This window comes from Carcharodon carcharias, chromosome 13 (assembly GCF_017639515.1).
Source record: "Carcharodon carcharias isolate sCarCar2 chromosome 13, sCarCar2.pri, whole genome shotgun sequence".
Taxonomy (NCBI): domain Eukaryota; kingdom Metazoa; phylum Chordata; class Chondrichthyes; order Lamniformes; family Lamnidae; genus Carcharodon; species Carcharodon carcharias.
Genome location: NC_054479.1, coordinates 52,607,443 through 52,628,995, shown reverse-complemented (window position 1 = coordinate 52,628,995; position 21,553 = coordinate 52,607,443). Strand labels below are relative to the sequence as shown.

Genomic DNA, 21,553 nt, shown 5'->3' with positions numbered 1-21,553 from the left:
AGTTAAAACACTTAGAATACAAGATGGTGAGCAAAACTGCAAAAATTTCAAGACCCTGAGTAATGCAGAGTCAAAGAACCCAGCCAGTTTACGAGTTGGTGAGCAAAGCTATAAAAAGCTGTACTTACATTATAGAATAGGTGACAGCCCCAGGGCTCAGCAGATTGCAGCAGTGGTGGCCATGCTGCATTGAAGTTAAAGAGAAAAGAAAATTGGCTGGCAGAGTCAAGAGAGAACCCTGCAGAGCACAGTAAAAAAGGGAAAAGCCTGCAGAATTTAAGTGAACCCCTTTCAGTCGAGAAAAGTAAAGATTTTCGGTAAAGATAAAGAAATTATTGCTGTTCTCAAGCGTTTAAAGCAAATGGCACTGAAAGTAAAAAAAAAAGCAACCCTGCAGAGTTGACAGCTTATGGTTTTCATAAACTGTACCTACTGAAACTCTCAAAGCGCAAAGCTCAAAGAGACCTGCAGAGCTTAAAATAGAGAAAGAATGGTCCAGAAAAGAAAAGCTCCTACCTTAAAAGTTTACAACAGTTTAAAAAATAAAAGGCCAACGATTGCTGGGAGCCCACTAAAATCAGGACAAGTGTGGGGAACATACACAGAGAAACCGACAGCTGCAGCAACAAATTGAGAGGGGAAAAATAATGGTCACTGCACTGACAGTTCTTAGAGCAGTAACGACATCTAAAACTGCAACCGCAAGGAAAAACCAGCCATGGAAGGAAAATTAGAAGAGCCAGATTCATTTGTGCCAAGGAAAGGGCTAAACCAGACCAAAGAGTGGAAGTCTTGGAGAAGACAGTTTGTAGTGTACAGAAGTACAAGATTAAGTAAGGAATCAGAAGAAGTACAAGTCGACAAGCTTTTATTCATCTTTGGTTCATTTGCTGGTGAAGTACTCCTCAGCCAACGTATAGACCCATATTCAACAATATTTGATGAGATATTAAATATACTTGATCGATATTTTAAACTCCCAATAGAGCACTGAGGGCAACAAATGACCCCAGAGAGGACAAATCCCAATAAAGCGCCAAGGGCAACAAAAGACCCTAAAGCGAAGGACACAGGTGGCAGTGCAGAAGAAACAGATGACTGTGAATGAAGAAAAGCTATCTGAGAAAACTCAAAATAAGCAAAATGTGCAAAAAATAAATGAAGCGGCTTTACAGGAAAATATTTGCATCAGAGTTGAACTGGAAGATTTGAAGTGCAAGATTCAAGCTGAGTATATACCTTTGGAAACATATGATAAACTAAAGTCTTCAGTGATCTGAACAAACAAATTTCAGAGACAACGCCAAAGGTACCAGGAGGAAATAATGACCCTTAATTCCACAGTTTGCAAGTCAAAGCAGGAGTTGGGAAAACTTAACCAGATGTACAGCCAGGCAAAACAGCAGGCAGAAAAAACACGCAAAGAAGTTGCGACCCTGAAAGACTCCTTGAAAAATCAATATGTAGCCATGGAACAGGAGGAGCGAAAAACAATGTTGAATATTACTTCAGAAAAAGCTGCATTTAAACTATTAGCAGCAACGAAATGATGAACTGAAGCCCAGACTGAATTAGCACGAGGTCAACAAGAACAAACCAGTTGAAAGAACAGTTGATTGTCCTTGTAGATCAAATGCAAAAAGAATGTGTAACCATGCAGCAACATGAAGAAATGAAGACTGTCTTGAACAGCAGAATGGAAGCACAGCAGAAGAAACTCAAGAAGATTCTGCTAAATTACAGGAAAGTCTAGATGAAGCAAGTGAGCTTCACAAAGGAAAGAAAAACCTTTTGAACGACCTTCACATGCTACAAGAATCCCTCAGATCAAAGTTAATTCCTCTCGAAAATTACGAAGAGAAGGAAAATGATTTTAATGCCACTCTGAACATACCGAAGAATCAGTTGGCAGAGAAGACTCAGCAATGTTCATATTCCAGGAGGAAGCCGAAAGCTACAAAAAAACAGAATGAAGAGCTGACAGAGCAGTTGAATGAAAAAGAGAAGCCGTTGAAAGGAAAGGAAAAGCCATAGAACTGCGAGTGGATAATTAAGCCATGAGTAGCATAATTACAGTTCTGAAACAAGTTAAGACTTCACTGGAGTAACCAACAATGAAACCAAAATGACGGACAAGGACAAAGTTCTGTAGCAGAGAAAGAGAAGGCAGAAAAGAGATTAGAAAATGTAAACACAACACTGAAGCGCAAGAAATTAGAAGAAGAAAAAACATTTCACAGACGTACAAAGAACCATTAAGCTGAATGAAAAGATTCATAAGCTTGCACAATGATCTGAAAATAAAACAGCAAATAAGTGTTTGGTTGAGATTGCGAAACAAGTGGAAATGAAGGTTTCATTTGTGGAACATATACGACCTTCAACAACATGGTGGACACCACGGAAAAAGAAAATTCGAGTCCACTCTAGGAATGAACAGGGTGCACATTCCCCTCAGAAGGAACGGGACAATCCCAGTATCAAGCTGACAGGTTGTTAAAGAGAAATGTAACTTGAAGGAGTGCAAAAAGTGAATTAAATGGAGAAAGGCAAGTACCAGAAACACAGTACTATCATTCCTCCAAACGTGACAGACCAAGATATGGAAGAATTGTCAAGCCTCAAAACGCCTCAATTTATAAAGTCAGAGACTCAAGATGGGGGAGCAGGGATAGTAAGTAAAGACTGTATTACAAATAGTTATACTCCATTGGAAAGGAAAGTTTTCTTTGGAGAAGAAAAGGAGGTGTTGTATGATGTCATGTGCCTGCAGGCCATTGTAATCATGAGTCACATGGTAATAGGATGAGAACACAGTCTAGGGAGAACACTCTGGAGCCAGCCTGCACGGAGGTAACAGCACCATACATGACAGTATCCTGGGATCTGTAAATAGTTAAAGACTACCAATAAACGGTTTATGTTTAAATATACAGGTCTCAAGATCTCATCATTGAGACATTTAAAGAACCCATTTTATAACAGCGATCTTACCCATTACTAGCAAATCACCTGTGCTGTTGTTCACATCACAGACAAAAATAATATGAATGTAAAATATTGGACAGAATGTTAATAGTAAAAATATTAAACATATATTTCCCTATTTTGGTGCATTTTATTTGCTCTCCAAAATAAATAATTTATAATCTCTAATATTTGGTTTACTTTTGTATTGAACCGAATTCAACTTTTATGATGATTGGGTTCCTTTAGAGTCTATTTACTTACAAACAATTAGACTTACCAAAACAGAATTACCTGGAAAAACTCAGCAGGTCTGGCAGCATCGGCGGAGAAGAAAAGAGTTGACGTTTCGAGTCCTCATGACCCTTCGACAGAACTGTCGAAGGGTCATGAGGACTCGAAACGTCAACTCTTTTCTTCTCCGCCGATGCTGCCAGACCTGCTGAGTTTTTCCAGGTAATTCTGTTTTTGTTTTGGATTTCCAGCATCCGCAGTTTTTTTGTTTTTATTAATTAGACTTACCTTTGTATTTAATACTCTGTGTCCAGATTTGTAAACTACATACTCAGCCCTTAACAAGTTAAGCTGTGATTAAATTGGATTGCTCAATAATAATTAAAAAATCAATACGGATACAACATCAGTTTAAGTGAAGAACAGAAACAGGAAACAAAAAAAGAAATTGAGTAAGTGATGAAGTTTATGGAATGTGGATGAGAAAATGGAGTGAAGGGGAGGAGAGAGAAAGGAAGGAGCAGAAGGTTCACATGGGAAACTGACAGGAGAGAAAATGATATCTGGGAAGGGAAAAGGATTTGCTTTTTAGATTGATCGTTGACTAAGTAAAGCCTGTAAATGAGGAGGGGGGACTTTGGAGCATAAGACAGCTGGATTAGGGTCACCAACTGTGAATAAATGTATTCCTGGAGGTTTGATCTCATGACTTGTCCCCAAACTCCAGCCATTAGTCGGCCAACATCCATCCTTGTGGCGTACTGCCTTCCTACGCCAACTGGAAAACAAAAGGACTCATTACCCAAATGGATGATGCTTGACCGTCAGCCAAACAACCTTTTTTCCGTCATTTTCAATATTTTTATATCTGGTAACGAGAAATGTTCAAAGAAAATGACAAAAAAAAGTCTCTGTTAATGCCCTAATGATTTTCCCATAGCAGCAGTCTCCTGGAGATTGATCTTCAATTCTGGGAGACTCCAAGCCAATCCTGGAGGGTTGGCAATACTAAGCTGGACTGGAGCTTACTTGCATGCGTACAAACAAACAGACACATACACATGGCTACAGGACCCATTCAACAAGCGGCAAGATGTGGAACATGAAGCTTCTGTAGGGTAGATGGAAGAGACACAACATGGGGACATTTGCGGCCATGAAATAGTTTCTGGATTACGTTCCATCAGTACAATCATGTTCATTCATGCATTGTGATGGAAGACAGCCACATAGTGGCTCACAGCAGTTCTAAAATTGTATCAGAATGTCAGACCCTGGGCAAGACCTACTGTAGTGAAAGTTATTTCCTAGATCAGGGATTTTCACAAGGCCTGGCTTGGTACACAGAGTGGCCATGAAGAGGTCAAGGAAGAGTGTCGCTTCATGACCTCTTGTGGGGGAGACAATGTTCAAATTTTACTTACACCACTTAACTGAGAAAGAAGCATGTGAAATTAGGAAGTGCAGGCAAAAGTAGAGAGAAAGGCAACTCTTCCAAGGTCTTGTGTGATGGTATGGCCAGGAGTCATTGGTAGATAGGGAGCACAAGTGAAAGTGTGTTTCTTTCTAAATTGCGGAATTTTGTACGTTTACTTTTGAGGCCTTTTCAAGCATTCATTTAAACAAGGATTCTTTTTTTGATGGAAAATTACTGGGGGATATCTTTGTGTAACATATTGGTGAATAATCAATGTAGAAAATAGTCAATTGGAAAATGAAACAGAGGGTAAGCACTTGATCAATGAAGAAAAAACACTGCCGATCAGTTTGACACATAGAAGGAATCTGCCTTATTAAAGTTCTATTTATGTCTGTAATATTCTACAGGATTCTAGTACAGTTGTGAGTCTCTAATGCTGTTTGATATATGCAAACTATAAACCAGAATGTTGGGGTATATCTCCATTTGCCATTCCAGCTGTCCACTCTATCCTGGGCATTATATTCATTCTCCCAAGCCCATGCTTCCTCCAAGTTCACTCCCCTTGCCTACTGCTCTAGTTTTCCTCTTTCTTCTTTTCCATGCCTGTCCTGACTGCGCCTGCCCCCACTGGCTAATTTTGCCCCCTTTTCACAAAATCATAGCTGACGGCCTCAGACTGGAAAGTTCTCACTCCCTGAAGCTGGTGCTGCAAGCATCAGTTCGGGCTTCTCCTGATTTTATTCTAAAAATAAACAGGCCCTCAGGTTACTCATTATTAAAAGTCATTTGTGATTCATCTGTGATTCATTGGCTAACACTCCATAGATCTCTCTATTTTTATTCCCTTTCTCTGAACATCCTGCTTTCTCACACTAAATCTGGCATTATTTTCCTATTCCCTGCTGTTTCCGTTTCCTGCTCTCGCCTCACACTGAGAAATTTCATCAGCTTTGCTTTCAATTTCCATGCTCCCTTCATCTTCAGGTGGTTCATCTCCAATTCTTCTCTTCCTTGACTTCTCTGTAGGCGTTTCTGGGGATAGGTTTTTGACCACTATCCCAGTCTAAGCCCACTAACTCTCACAGTGACCTTGACTACAGTTCCTCCCACTCCAAATCCTTTAAGGTCTCTATTACGTTCTCCCAGTTTCTCCATTTCATCAGTTCTGACAATGCCACTTTCTACACCAGTGCTTCCAATGTCTTCCATTTCCCTCAACCAACAATTCCCCTCCACCATGGTCAACAGGGGTGATATGTTAGCCACCCTCCAGTCCCACAGTGTCAGGCACATGTTTAAAGTGGGACTGAGTACAGTACCGCCCACAGTGTGATCTAAGAGAGCACATGACCTGCACCCAGGGTCAGTGAGGTGTTGGACAGAGCCACATGCAGATCTAAGCCTGTACGTTTGTAAATAGTTCCAGTAGTTAATAAAGACTTACAGCTAACCTGCTAAAGACTGTAAAAACTTCATCAAATCTACCGAGGTGTAACCAACACCCCACAACATGGTGACAGCAGAGGGATAAAAACCTAGAACCTCGCTAAAATGTAGAGACAAACCGAAATGCTGTAAGACAGAGAAAAAAAAAATCAACAAAGCATTCTGGCCTGAAAAGAAGCTCCAGAAGTAGAGGCGTAAGGAAAAAAATCACCAGAAAAAAGCTCCAAAGAAAGGCTTAGAAGCTGAAGGCAGAGATTTAAAATCCCTCACTGCAGCAGAAGAGAAGACTGCATTAAATCTCCTCTCAAAGTCTAACTTTAGAGTGCCAAGTCGGCAGAACTTGTTAAGGTGAACTAAATCTTTTAAAATTCCTGAGAAATCTTTGAAGTAATCCAATGTCAGAAGCACAATTTGAAAGAAACCCATCGCTAAAATTTGATGCCTGAGTCGGAGCCTGAACACATGGCATCCGAGCTCATTCAAAAATAAAGAGAAAGAACTTAAATATTTCTGGAACATTGCAACTGTCCAGCTCATTAAAAAGTAAGCAGAAGCTCAATTTCAATGGACTTGGGAGTCAAAAAAGTCTAAAACACTGAACAAGAGAAGCCTGCAGACAGCCGATTCAGGCAGACATCGAAAGAAAGCCAGTGAAAGTCCAACAGCCAGAGAACCGGTTGATATGTGCATCAATGATCTGCACAGGATGGCATAAGGATGCAAGTATGGAGATTTAAAATTGGAACTCATCAGAGAAAGAATAATGGTAGGAGTAGCAGATGACGCACTGTCTGATCTCCGCAAGCAAAGATCGATCTAACCCTGGGGCAGGATTTTTACCTCGTTGGGTGGGCGGGTGGGCCCGGAAGCAACTGCGAAACTGACTGCCACCTGCGATTGGGCCCCGACCGCGATTTCACACTGACTGGCCAATTAACAGGCAGCCAGCGTGAATCATGGGCTACAACGCTCTGCGCTGCCTGGGTTGGGGTGGGTTGGGGTGGGTTGGGGTGGGGTGGAGGGTGAGGATCGTGCGTGCTGAAGTCAGCGCATGCACGTGGGTGCACTCAGTGAAAGCTCCCTGAAGGCACAGAGCTGCCTCAGGGAGCTGAAGATTTCTGACATTAAAAATAAACAATTGAAAAATAAGGAAAACATGTCCCCTCATGTGACTCTGAGACATGAGCAGGGACATGTTGAAAATGAGTTCTAAAAATTTTTATTTTATTTTTAATTAAACATTGAAAACCTCATCCTGCCTGTGGATGAGGTTTCCTCAAAAATCTAAAGGCCGCTTGGCCTATTTGCCTGCCCATCAACTGTAAGGTTGGATGGGCAGGGAAAAGTTCTATTAATGGGCTTAACAGCCCTCTTAATTGTCGGTGGGCACGCTGCTGACTCCCACGTGCGCCCAACCGAAATATCACACGAGTGCGTGATGATGTCAGGATGCTTGCCCGACGTCATGGCGCACCATTTTTCTCCCGTTCGGGAGGAGCCCGCGCCCGCCTGACGAGAGAAAAATTCGGCCCCTAGAAAAGGCAATCCAGATAGTTAGACAGTCAGAACTCCGTGAGCAGCGCAGAAGCATTTTAAGGGCAGAAAATAAGATGCGACACAGAGGCCAACCCACAGTCCAGCTTGAGAAGCAACAATGACACAGGGACACTCCAGGCCGGGGAAAGCAATACCTGAACCCACCAGCACAGTGACCATGGCAACACTGTGGAGCAAAGTGCACCCATGGGTTAGATTAATGCCCTGCAATTCTCACCCAATGCTTTCAGTGCAACAGGATTGGACACTATGGAAAATAGTGCAAGGCAAAAACTCTGAAACACACAGAAAGCCCAAAGGTGATCCACGAGGTCGAGACTGCAAGCCCGGGAGCAGACGTGCTTCTCAGTTGAGGTCAGAGATCTTGGTGTTTCATTTTGGAATGTGGACATTTCAGTCAATGGCCATTTAACAAATATTAAATTGGACACTGGAGGCAACGTAACAGTCCTGTCGGACAAGGAACTGTGGCTAAAAGACCTCCGGCTGCGAACAACAGACTCTATGCGCCTGGAGGAATCCGACTTCCAGTCATAGGCAAGATTCTGGAACCACTAAGATATGGCGGCAAACAAATCTTTGAGCTGATATACATCATCTGTAACCAGCCTTTCTCTCTCTTGAGCAGAGATGCCTGTGTTGCCCTGGATCTCTTCAAAACGGCAAAAGATGTCAAGACAACCACCGTCATTAATCACAGAGGGCTGCACGTTCCCAAGTACTTAAGCAATAAAAGAGCATCTTGACTGGGACTTCAGTTCTGAACTGTCTTCTCTCTTTGCAGAGCAGCTTTGTCCATTCTTGTTACAGGTGCCAGAAAACCTACAATGGTCAGATCAGCCAGCCACCCGGAAGGTAACCATGACATCTTCAGTGGAAGATGTAAAAGAGAGCGACCAACAGCCCAATAAGCCTCAACCCCCAGCTCCAACAATGGTACAGCTGGTCAGCATGGCACCCACTGAACATACACCAACTCCCAGCCAGTATGCCAAAGCCACAAAAGATGCTGGAACCTGGTAGTAGCTGTCCATTGCCAACAGCGAAACACAGAGGTGAGCGTACCATTAAACTTCATTCTATTCACAGGAATGCTCATTCTCCGCCACAGAGAGCATTGTGACAACCCGCATGATGACAGAAGAAGTGAAAGAAACAACAAGGAGGTGAATACAATGTTCATTCATCCTGCAAGAAAGGAGTTAGGGTAGCAACCATCGACAGTGCAAAAACTGAATTGACCAAGTGCAGTTCAACATGAAAGAATGGAAGAAAAAGATGAAAACATACCCAGATTCCAGAACAACCTCCAAACCTACAGGAAGAACCAGCAGCAACAGAGCCTACCACTCCTCCAACAGTAGTGCAAACGAGATATGGAAGGCCTCCAGGGCACCTGAACCTTTGACTTCAAGGACTTGAAGGGGGCAGATGGGGTAGTGATGATGTAGCAATGACAATGTAAATGTATGATAGTAATAACAATGTAAGACATAAAGTTAACTATAATCACTTCAAATACACTAGATAAAGACTTAGGCGAAGGTGTAGTATAAGGGTCCGACACATATAGGGTTAATGTGGGACCGAGTACAGAAGTGCCCACACAGTGATGTAAGAGAGCACATGACCTGCATCCAGTGTTAGTGTGGTGTTGGACAGAGCCATATGCAGACCTAAGCATGGAGACAGCTCCTAGCATGTACCCTTTACTGTATATTTGTAAATTGTTCTAGCAGCTAAAGACTTACAGTCAACTTGCTAAATACCATCAAGACTTCATCAAACCTACCAAGATGTAACCATCCCACAACAGTGTCTTTTTCAATTCCCACTCTTCTCCTCTCATCCTTTCCCTTCTCTCTCAGAACCATGATAGGGTTCCCCTTGTTCTCATCTTCCACCCAACCAGCTTCCATGTTCAATGGGTCATCCATCACCACTTCTACTAATTCCAGCATGACAGTGCCACCAACATCACTCCTCACCCCCTCAACATTCTGAAGGGACCATTCCCTCTGACACCCTGATCCACTCCTCAGTCACCTTCAACATCCCCTCTACTTCCTGTGCAAGCTCAGGAAATGCAATAGCTGAATTTTTACCTCCTCGCTTCCTCCAGTTTTTAGCCCTGAACACTTCTTCCAGGTTTAACAGTATACTGTGTTCGCTGTTCACACTGCGGTCTTCTCTACACTGGGGAGACCAGACAGATTAGGTGATCACTTTCGTTCAGTTCACAAATGTTACACCTGCAATTTTAATTTTGCACCCCAGCCTCACTCTGACCTGTCCATCCTTGGCATCCTATTCTGTTCCAATGAAGCACAACCTATGCTTGAAGAACAGGACCTCATCTTTCGATTAGACACTGTAGAGCCTCCAGACTCAATCTTTTCACCAAACATACACCAATATTTTGGATGGCAACTACTGGTGATGATTCTAGTTTTCAAGCTTGATAAATTCTAAGGTATGGAGAGTGACTGCATCCTTATAGAGCATGTTTCTGATCCCAAAACACATGCTCAACTCCTCTATAGAGCATCTTCTCTGTGTTAGCTCCACTTCATATATCCCCTATATTGCTCCTCCTCACCTGCAGGTCCTTGTTATGGCTCTGTCGCTCTGCCATCAGCACCCGGTCCTGAAGGTCCTCAATTGTGCTCTGCAACAGTTCATTTTCCTCGATCATAGCACTGATGCGTCGCTCCAGTTCACGTTTTCGCTCTGTAAGTGCCTTTATCTGACAGCAGGAGGTAAAATTAGATGTCAGAAAGCTACACAACACATATAGTGACAGTACTGAGACATCTGGGCAGAATTTAGCCCCTGGCTGGCGGGTGGACCCCACCTGCTCGGCAGCAGGTGGGCAGCCGAACCCCGCTGCCGAAACGGGACCTGCTGCCATTTTGAGTGGGCAGGCCAATTAAGGCCCGCCCAGCGGCCTGCCCGACAGAAAGTGCTACGCGCTTCCTGTTCCAGTGGGTGGGGGGGTGGGGGAATCCCCAACTGTCAAAGTGCGTTCTTTCACGCATGCACACAACAGAGTGCACTGCTCCCTGAGGCAAAGTCCTGTCTCAGGGTGTTTAGTGAAAGGTAAGTAAAGTCAAAAAATAGAGACATTTTAAAATTATTAACATGTCACACGAGATGGAACATGTTGATAACAAACTCATAAAATTTATTAAATTTTTACAAAACGTGCCAGTGGATGAAGTTTCATTCATAATCTACAGGCCGCCGGAGTTCCTGGCCTGCCTGCCAGCCTTAAGGTTGGCCGGGCAGGGCATTTAACTATCTTAATGAGCCTGTCAATGGCCTTAATTGGCCACTGACAGGTCGACGGGCGGACAGCTGATTTCGCTGTCCACCCGCCTTCCTGAAGATTTAAATGGCCGGGGATGATGTCAGGGATTCTTCCTGACATCATCCCGCGTCATTTTCCTTTCAGCAAGCAAGCACTGCCCCCAAATCACCAAGGGGAAAGTCCTGGCCAGAAAGTGGGCTCAGGCAAAGGAGGCATGGGCCATGAGGACAGGAAAGTAACAGGGCACAGAAGGTAGGACGAGGGAAAAAAAATCATCAGGGAAGAAGTAAAATCAGAGAGAAAGACAAGGCAGGTAAAGAATGACAGATTATGGGGAGCACAGGGCAGCCAGAGCCTCTGAGTATTCTAAACTCCCAATGGGCACACACTAGGAGCTCCCAACCACCCAACATCACAACCAAAGGCAATCATAGCTCTCAGATGTCAACAAAAAAAGTTTAAGCCATATACAGAGAGAGGATGGGATGGTTACTATGCATGCATTGGTTTCTGTGTTAGTGTGTTCAGAGGGGCAGCAGGTCACTGAATCCAGTGATGGGGATAAAGGGTTTGATTACAGTAATGAAGAATGATTGACAGGTGTTGAAGAATCAGGTAGAAGGTATTTGTACTTACTTCTAGAATCTGCTGCTCCACATCACCACACACAGACAAAAGTTGGGGGGGGGGGGATGGGGGGAAACAGAAAATTTAACAGTAATGAGCAGAATTTTTAAGACTTTGGTGACTTATGTTTTAGATGAGGGAAGAAACATTATTATGCTTTTTGCCCCAGTATGAGTATCTTGCCTTTCTAGCTTACACTCTAATGGTATGATTATGCAGATACAAGGCTGCTCACATTTCAATATTCGATAGAGATTTTGTTCACTCTTATCCATTATATCAGAAAGGCTATTCCTACATCTCACTTACAAGCAGAATCCATTAACCTGGACTCACAAGCTCTGCACAAGGGATCCGAGAAATGAGGAATGCCATTCCCACATATCTCATGCTACACTATAGAACCCTGTACATCCACATACATTCATATAACACATCAGACAGTTCTCCTGTCAGGGCAGGTATACTTGCCCTGTACGTGGCAGGGAGCACCTGCTCCCCATGCACACTATGCAAGAGTGGGGCTCAAAATGCATTCATACTCCACACACAAAAGGGAGCCCAAGTATCCTCATACATGCCGTATATCAAAAGGTTAAACAACACACTCTCATAATGCTCCCATCTAGATTAAAAAAAAAACACGTTGTCTGACCAGGTTAACATGCAGCATAAAAATTCCAGGTCTGTAAAGGTCAAGTACTCACTGGTTCAGAAATTTAGCTGGTGAGCAGCGTTTTCAATTAATTCACAGAATTCTGGCATCACTGAAATGATGAATGGCACTTATTGGCCATTCCTAACTGCCCTTGAGAAGGTAATGAGGGGTCACCTTCTTGAACCCCTGCAATCCCTGTGTGGTGAAGACAATGACTATCTCCTACAGCACAGTATGGGAGGGAGTTTCATGATATTGATGCAGTGATGATGAAGAAACAGCAATATATTTCTAGGTCTGGATGATGTGTGGCTTGGAGGGGAACTTGCAGGTGATAGTGTTCCCACATTCCTGCTGCATTTGTCCTTCTAGGCGGTAGAGGTTATGGGTTTGAGAAGAGCTGTTGAGGCAGCCTTGGTGAGTTGCCGCAGTGCAGCTTGTACAGACAGCAGCCATGTGGAGTGAATGTTTAAGGTAACTGATCAGGTGCCAATCAAGTGGGCTGCTTTGGCCTGGACAGTGTTGAACATCTTGAGTGTTTTGGGCCTGCACACATCCAGGCAAACGGAGAGTATTCATCACACTCTGGACTTATACCTTGCAGTTGATGGACAGGCTTTGGGCAGTGTGGTAGCAGGTCACTTGCTGCAGAATACCAAGCATCTGACCTTCTATTGTAGCTACAGTATTTATATGGCTAGTCCAGTTAAGGTTCTGGTAATTGGTGACCCCCCAAACATGTTAATAGTGGGAGATTTGACAATGGCAATGCCATTGAGTGACAAGGAGAGGTGGTTAAGCGCTCTACTGTTGGAGATGCTCAGTGCTTGGAAATAAGGTGGTGCTGGAAAATGTAGACCTGGGAAATGCTACATTTAAGGTCTGTGTTAAGTTTACTGATCTGAACTTGTACAGGTTGCTCGAACTGTTCTCAATGTCCTTGTGTTAGAGATAGTAAAAACTGAGATGATTACCACTCCTGATTACTACCCAGCTATTCCTACTGGAAGCATAGTTGAGTGAATATTGGGTAAGAAGCTTTGGTTTGGACATGATGCATTTTGCATTTGAATAACTGCCATCTCTTGCATACATGCAGAGTGGCCAGTCACACCAAGGAGCCTGCATACACAATGGAGTTATTTCACACCTACATATGTTAATAATGGGAATCACTTAAGTTCACACCCAGTCCACCATTACATGGAGAGCATTTTACACAATCACACCAATGGATTGAAACTCCATTTACATGACAGAGGCCTCCCAAGTACAGGGACAGAAACTGAATTTTAGCACCCATCACAATCCAAGAAACCTTTACACACTTACACCAGGGAGCTTGATTACATGGATTCAGGCCACAGTATCATAACACACACAATCTAGCTAGGCAGGACTATGAAACATAAGCATGTACCTCAATAGGAACAGGAACAAACATGGAATTACCACACTGGTGCACTCCAGGCAGATCTCACCTCAGCTTGTAAGCTCTCCAGGCGTGCTACGTGTTGGTTTGTTGATGTGTTCTTCTCCCGGAACTCATCACGTAGGTTGTGAACTTGCATTGAGAGCTGCTGCTCTATCTCAGCTGCCTAGGGAAGAAGCAGCAAAAATATGAGATATGGGACAAGTAGTGTACATTGTATAAGCATGACTAGTAAAAGGATGACCAAGTGCCAAGTGATGACGCACATTGTGTGGTATTACAATTCCAAGCCCTGGATCCTTGGTATTTAGACCATTACTTATGCTGACAATAACTTCTGCCCCTAAACCTTTGGGCACCTGATAATAGTATCCTCCCGCACCCCACCCACAAAAGAGGAGTGATAAACTCGCATCACTCACCTAGGTAGCCACAGAAACACACAAGGAGCCTGAGAGCATCCATGATTTTTTTTTTCTTTATTCATTCATGGGATGTGGTGTCACTGGCATGGCGAGCATTTGTTGCCCATCCCTAATTGCCCTTGCTGGGTCATTTCAGAGGGCAGCTAAAAGTCAACCGAGTCGGTGGGTCGGGAGTCACATGTAGGCCTGATCAGGTAAGGATGAAAGATTTCCTTCCCTAAAGGACATTAATGAACCAAATGGGTTTTCATGACAATCAATGATAGTTTCATGGTAACCATTACTGAGTCTGGATTTCTTAGCTGAGTTCAAGTTTCACCAGCTGCCATGGTGGGATTTGAACCCATGTCCCCAGAGAGCATTAGCCTGGCTTTCTGGATTACTAGTCCAGTGACATTACCACTATGCCACTGTGCCCCCCAATAGCAATTTACTTGACTGGCCCTTCTGCAACTGCATTCAATATTCATACTCTCAAACACTTAGATTAAGCAGTAGCTGGTAAGTGAGGCACGATGAATGGAAGCTGCCCTATCTAAGTCCACCTTGCAGAAAGCAGGCCTGGTGTATATTAGGAAACTCAAGAGTTGGGATGGTAGCTGCTGGACGTCATTGCCTAGATCACAAATTCAGATATTCATGATTCCGTATCTGCTTGAATTGGGCTGCAGAGACAGGCAGCTACATTTCATATTTGACTTTTCCAGCATATAGTATGGGAGCAGATCTGAGGTATGACTAAAATGAAATCTCTCTCTGGTAGACTGGGTAATCTGATATCTGAACCAAGCAGTTCTGATCACTAGTGATTCAGGAAAGAAAGAAATAAATCAGAATAACTAGAAATGCTGAGAGCTCGCAGAAATCTATTTTGGTCTTGCTTGTTTCTATTCTGGGTTTTCTTGTTTGGTCCCTATGAATGATTAATTTGTTTCTGGGGAGGTTTATGTTAACATTGTATTATTTGTTGTTTGGAGATATTTTCAATGTCTGAGAGAGAGCAGAGAGAGAGAGAGAGAAAGAAAGAAAGAGAGGGGGAAAGGGAGAGAGAGAGAGAGAGAGAGAGAGAAAGAAAATCAGTTCAATTCTGTAGGGTTATCGACTCTTGAGATTAAGGTCTCACTATTCTAATCAGGCCAAGGCAATGTTCCATTCTAAAGATAATATTCAGGATTAATGGGAGCAGTATTGAAGGATATTCCGAGAAGTGCCTGTAATTAGGACAGAGAAGCCCATCAATGATCAGATACTAGAGGGAATTTCCAGTGAAATGCTGTAGGAAAAGATCAGCCCGTTTCCATGGTTCTCTCAGGAGCTCCTGCGATCTCTCTCACACTCCCATGCAACCGAGCACCTCCATTAGGAAACAAGATTTTCTCTCCTCCAAAAATCCTGACTACAATCCTACTCAGTAAAGCAGCAGATTCCAACATTGGAACATAGGAGCAGGAGTAGACCATTTGGCCTGTCGAGGCTGCTCCACCATTTAATTAGATCATGGCTGATCATCTACCTCAAGGCTACTTCCCATGCTATCTCCATATCCCTTGATGTCATTATTATCCAGAAAACTATCGATTTCTAGTTTGGACATGCTCAATGATTGAACTCACACAGCTCTCTGGGGTAGAGAATTCCAAAGATTCACCATCCTCTGAGTGAAGAAATTCTTCCTCATCTCAGTCTTAAATGGCCTGCCCCTTATTCTGAGACTGTGTCCTCTGGTTCTAGATTCACCAGCCAAGGGAAATATTCTATCTACATCTACCCTTTCACTCCCTGTAAGAATTTTATAAGTTTCAATGAGATCACCTCTCATAAACTGTAGAGAATATAGGCCCAGTATCCTCAATCTCTCCTCATTGGACAATCCCACCATCCCAGGCATCAGTCTGTTGAACCTCCATTGCACTCCCTCTATGGCAAGTACATCCTTCCTTAGATAAGGAGACCGAAGCTGTACAATACTCCAGGTGCCTTCTCACCAAGGCTCTACACAATTGCAATAAAGACATCTTTACTCCTGCACTCAAGTCCCCTTGTCGTGAAGCCTAACATATCATTTGCCTTCCTAATTGCTTGCTGCACCTGCATGCAGGCTTTTAGCGACTCATGAAAAAGGACATCCAAGTCCCTTTGGACCACAAAACTTCCTGGCCTCTCACTATTTAAGAAATACTCTGCCTTTCTGTTTTTTCTACCAAAATGGATAATTTCACACTTATTAACATTATATTCCAGACTTCACTCAATAAACTTTGCAACAGGGTAAGCAAGGAAGAAAATAACATGCAATATTAAATAGAAGATGCAAGTCCGTGCTAAAAACTGCAAACATGAATAATTGATTACATGACAAGGGACACAATGAATAAAATACAGCTAGAGAGCAACATTGCACTCACTGAACAAATGTTAGGAAGTATATTCATACTGTATGATAGCAATTTCAGAATGTTCACATGTACAAATATATCTATAGACAGAAGCTCAAGGTTTTTAGAGTTAACTCTATGAAGCATTAGTGTGAGCATGCTGCTACACTGGTTTCTCCAAAAGGCGTACGCCAGCAAATGCTACTACACTAGTTCTTCAAAATCAGTAACCAATGAAAGGAGACCAAGGGAGCAAAATCAGTCTTCTTGGAAATAAAAAAAAGAAGGAACATTGATCTAAACAAAAACAAACTTACCCTTGATGCTTTCACATTCCAAAATCTCGGCAGGTAATGGATTATTTTTGCTGTGCACTCATTGTTGGTATGTAGGCAAATCCAGCAGCAGTTAACATCAGATCCAAAGGCAATGCCTCTACAATGCAGTTCTGCACTGAAATGCCAGCCCAGACACTGAGCTGAAGCCCAAGGGTGAGGCTTGAACACATGACCTTCTGACTCAGAAGTAAGAGTGCTACCAAATGAGCCAAGATAACACTTAAAATTTAACCTTTAGCCTGCCACAGATTAGATTTCATGTCCTTAAACTGTAAACCTACAAAACCACAGAATCGAATTTCCATAGGCACGCTGGCTAACTTCATCAATCTCTTAGGATTAATGAAATTATTGCAGAGAAGTTCTTTGCACTAGGCTAAGCTGATTCTAAACTAAATTTGAGTAAATACTTCACACTTATAACCACAATCTTATGCTGTACATTAGTACCTAGAATAATAAATGTGGACTAATTTGAAGCTTTCAGAAGGGATGGCTAATCCGATAGTGAGAAGAAGCATATGGGTTTAGCGTCAAGTCAGAAGATAGTGATGAGTGAGTAAGTCTTTAGATATGACCCCTGAAACAACAGGGTAAGATAATTGGGATTTTTAAAAATTTATTCATATCCACATACTACAAAACATATGCCAACATTTATAAAGATTAAACAGTTGCGCAGCCTCAATCCATTTTGTCCCATCACCTAAATCACAGCCTGCCAGCAGATCAATGGATCTCATTATATTTCTCCCTGCAGGCCTGGGTGGATCAGCTAGGGTTTCAAGAAACTACAAGTTCCAACTTGTACAGTTCAGTGCATGCAGAGCACCAACCCCACAACCCTACCCCTCTGCCCTTCACAGTAAGAAATGGAGCTGACTGAACAACTGATACACAATCCTGGGTAATCAGACAGTATGTCAGCAGAGTTTTGGCATCGTACACGTCTTGCGCAATCACAAGGTATCACACTGAATTACTTAAAGCAACTTAAACTAAAGAAAGACAGGAAAAATCTCATGCTTGGTCTCGGTGATCTTGCATGACAAGGACATAACAGTCCATTTACAGATCAATGACTTGTTGAATATTTCTATAAATGATGGAATGCAGACAAATCCGAAGTTGGGGAATGAATAGCCTCCATAGTATAGAAGACAAGGACGTTTGTTAACTTCACAGCAACACACAAAATGTTGAAAGTCAGCACATAGATCAATGATTATTTCTTAGTTCTGCTGATTTAACCACTTCATTGTCAGGACAAGGATTATAACGTACCTGTTCCCAGCAGAATCGTTTTGCTTGATGACGCTTCTTGTAATCTCACAATCTATTCTTTACTCCCCCTCTATTTTTCTCCTCTGCTGAGGTACGTCTTTGCATGGCCCATTACTCTCCAATGCCTTATCCAAATGGCCATTCTTTATATTTGAACATTGAGCATCTGCAGGCTGCTTGATCTGGTATCCAGTAGCCCAGGGGTATCAAAAGCAGTTACAGAATCCCTGTTGTTATCAAGGAGATCGGCCAACACAGCAAACTGGATGAAAACTGTGACCCAGAAGTGTGTCTTGTGACCTTTTAAACATTTCTGGTATCATTTAATACTGGAGGATGATTTAGTCCCAGCTATTAGCTTGCAGTGTTTCAAAATGAAAGATATCATGTTGTATGATTAATGAGATGTTTTGAAATAATTGTACTCACTGGTTTAATCAATTGGCAGGTAAAGATCACCAATGGTACAACACATTATAAAGAATAACCAAATGTAAGAGTAAAGTAGCATGATACTGAAAGTCATATTAAAGGAAGGGTAGTGGAGCCTGATGCCTGAACTAGGGGAAAATCAAACATAAGGAGGCATAATCTTTAAATGAAAACTAGGTCATTTAAGAGGAAGCACTTTTTCTAAACGATTGTAGAAATCTGGAATGCTCAGCCCCATAAAACCATGATGCTGGGTCAAGTGATTCTTCAGTAAGGATATCAAGCAAGGTGGAGCTATATGGCAAATAAACGGAGTTGAGGCAGGGATCAGCCATAATCTAATTGAATGGAGGAGCCAGGCTCAAAAGGTTGAATATCCTACTGAATATCCCAGTAATAATGTTCATGAAATCATAAGGATGAGCAAAATCTACACATATATCACCTTCACTTCGCTTTCTTAGGTGAATGGTGATCAAACTGCAATAATTCCAGTTGTGGGGAAAGCGGGTGCTGGTCTCAATAAACTGCCTTGACATGGGTGGGGCACTGTCCTCTTCCCAACATCCCAGTTGTGGAGGCACACAGCTCTTGTCGGCCATTCTTAATGAGGACACATAATTATCTGATGGAATGTAAATTTGCATTGTTCACTTGAAAGCACCCAAGATGATCTGTAGTCCATCAGCCAACTCAGCACTACAATGTAACATATATATGAATATTCAGCCAAAGGAGTAGGGAATACGAATTATAGTTTTAACAGACATCAAAATTATCAGTCAGCACAACAAAGCACTCAACCTTCTCACTGCAACTTTCACATTTGCCCTCCACAGTCCTACATGTTCCCAAAATGCTTCAAAGCTACTCTGACATAGAACCTGATCCTGGCCCTGTTTGCAGTATTATTAAACACTGCCATTTCAGGAGTATCACACCAGTTGAGCCCACTTTTAAATGCACTAAATTGTGCATGATACATTAATTCCAGGAGAGAGCCTGTTTTTGGTTGTCCAGTAATAGACTGGGCTTGTGGACGGGTTTCCAATTCATTCCTCAACTTGTCATCATGCAGATGAAAGATACGGAAGATCTTTGTAGGCAGACTGGTTCAATCGTGGATATCCTACAAACTCAGCAAGTGTTTGAGGGGAATGAGAAGCCTTCTTGATGAAGAAAAGTTGTGTGATCTGTTGTTAATTATAAGAGAAATTAAAAAAGAGAAAAACTCACATTTCTATTCAAGGAGATCTTAACCAATTAAGCAGGTGAGTTACAGGATGGTAAAAGAGTTTTAAATGTGGGAAATATTTTGCAGAGATCTATAGATAGTTGGGTAACCACTGAGAATACGCCAGTAATATTTTCCTATTAAAGGACACCTAGCCCATTTACTTTTAAAGACACAGCAAACATCCAGAATGAATTGATTTTGAATTAACCAAAAATATCAATAATTAGTCAGCTGTAATAAAGCAATGAATACCTTAAAATACTAATACAGGTGTTGGACCGAAAGAACAAAATTGTCAGTTGATGCCTATGATAAAGTAGTGCACCTAATGCAAAGGTGGGAAAAAAGAAATGAGGTATGGTTGTGATTACTGAACACTGCAAGTTTGCAGGCAATGTGCAATTATCAACAAAGCTAACCAAACACCATGATCAAATAATCAGGGAAACAGGGCTGGCTGATGATGAGTCTAACCTTTTATACATCACTGTAAGACCACATGAAGAAAATCGTATGTTATATTGGACAGCCTGCCTTTAAAAATGACAATTGTGATCAGCAAGTTAAGAGAGGAGTGAAAAGGACTTGGGGCAAGCTATTACAATGGTGAAGTTTATTTGATTGTTATGCTTTATGATTAGGTCTTTTGACTTACAAGAGGGTTATAATTTGGGAGGTTATCTTTAAATTTAGGGTAAATGAGAGGGATCACGTGATCTGTGCTGGAGTATACCTGACTGTAAAATCTAAGAGCAAATTAGTAAGGATCCAAGGATAGACTCAAATTGTTACTGAAAGGGAGGTGACTGATATTTACATTTGAGGACAATCACAGCTGTGGCTATATCCATAATCAAATGACTTAGTCTCCTGAAACCCATAATAAGATGCTACTGGTATTAAGGTTGTAAATAACTGTGCTGAAACCTGCTCCTTTGGGTTCTAAGAGGAAAGGCTGGTGTGGTCAGAGATAGTTAATTAACATTTCTACTAGGAGATAGGGCTATGGTATTTCCCATTGCCATGGAGAAGGGGATAGGCGAAGCCATTTTTGGGATCAAATTACAGGCTTTTCCATAAACCCAGGAATGTCACACGTAGGGCTAGTTGCAGCTTTGGTCTTGCAGCTCATTGAAAGTCAAGGGAGCAAAAGAGATAAATGTTAGCCAGGCCTGCACCTTAAACAGAGCAAATACTAACTTCATCATTCATTGTGCGGAATGCAGGTGGGAGCTTGTGCAAAGTTTAGAGATAGTGTTCATGAAGGGAAATAAGGCTGGAAGATTTGCCTATCTTGGAGCTAGGGGAAACAACCTACAGTAACCCTCATGGTGAAAACCAGTTTAACCTGCAAACAGGCAGACAGAGGTAGAGTCTTCCAGGAACTGTAAAGAAGCTGTGGGACCAAGAGCTGTACATGAGCTTTGGAAGCAGACTGAGAGAAAGCTGTCTATGTCTGTCCAAAGCCAGGACAAGGAGCAGAAGGCTATTAGAAGCCCTGGGATCTTTCTGTTTTTTTTAACCATTCAGCAATAAAGCAGTGAGGCCAAGCTTGAACTGAGAATTCCACAGTCATGAGGTTTTAAAGGAAAGTTGGATGGTTGCTTAGCCAAAAGCTAATGGACTTATCGCCATGAAATCTTGTATAGCGGTGAATAACTAGGAGAAATGAAAGTGAATTCTGGAGGGCTGTGGCATATTTGGTTTGGTTCCAGGAATAGAAGCAAATGAGCCCTCCAGATCTCATAATATATGGGATCTCTTGGGTGGAATTAGGAAATAAAAAGGAAACTGGGTTTAGTCTCTAA

General features: G+C 42.3%; 1 protein-coding gene across 1 annotated transcript in view; it reads right to left on the bottom strand.

Moving 5' to 3' along the window:
* LOC121286044 (BICD family-like cargo adapter 1) overlaps positions 1–21,553 on the bottom strand; it is a 77,270-nt gene that overhangs the window by 23,921 nt on the left and 31,796 nt on the right. The window contains exons 3-4 of the mRNA XM_041203061.1: positions 13,704–13,820; positions 10,227–10,373 (exon numbers count right to left, since the gene is read on the bottom strand). Of these exons, the coding sequence (XP_041058995.1) occupies positions 10,227–10,373; positions 13,704–13,820 (264 nt within the window). The remainder of the gene's footprint in view (positions 1–10,226; positions 10,374–13,703; positions 13,821–21,553) is intronic.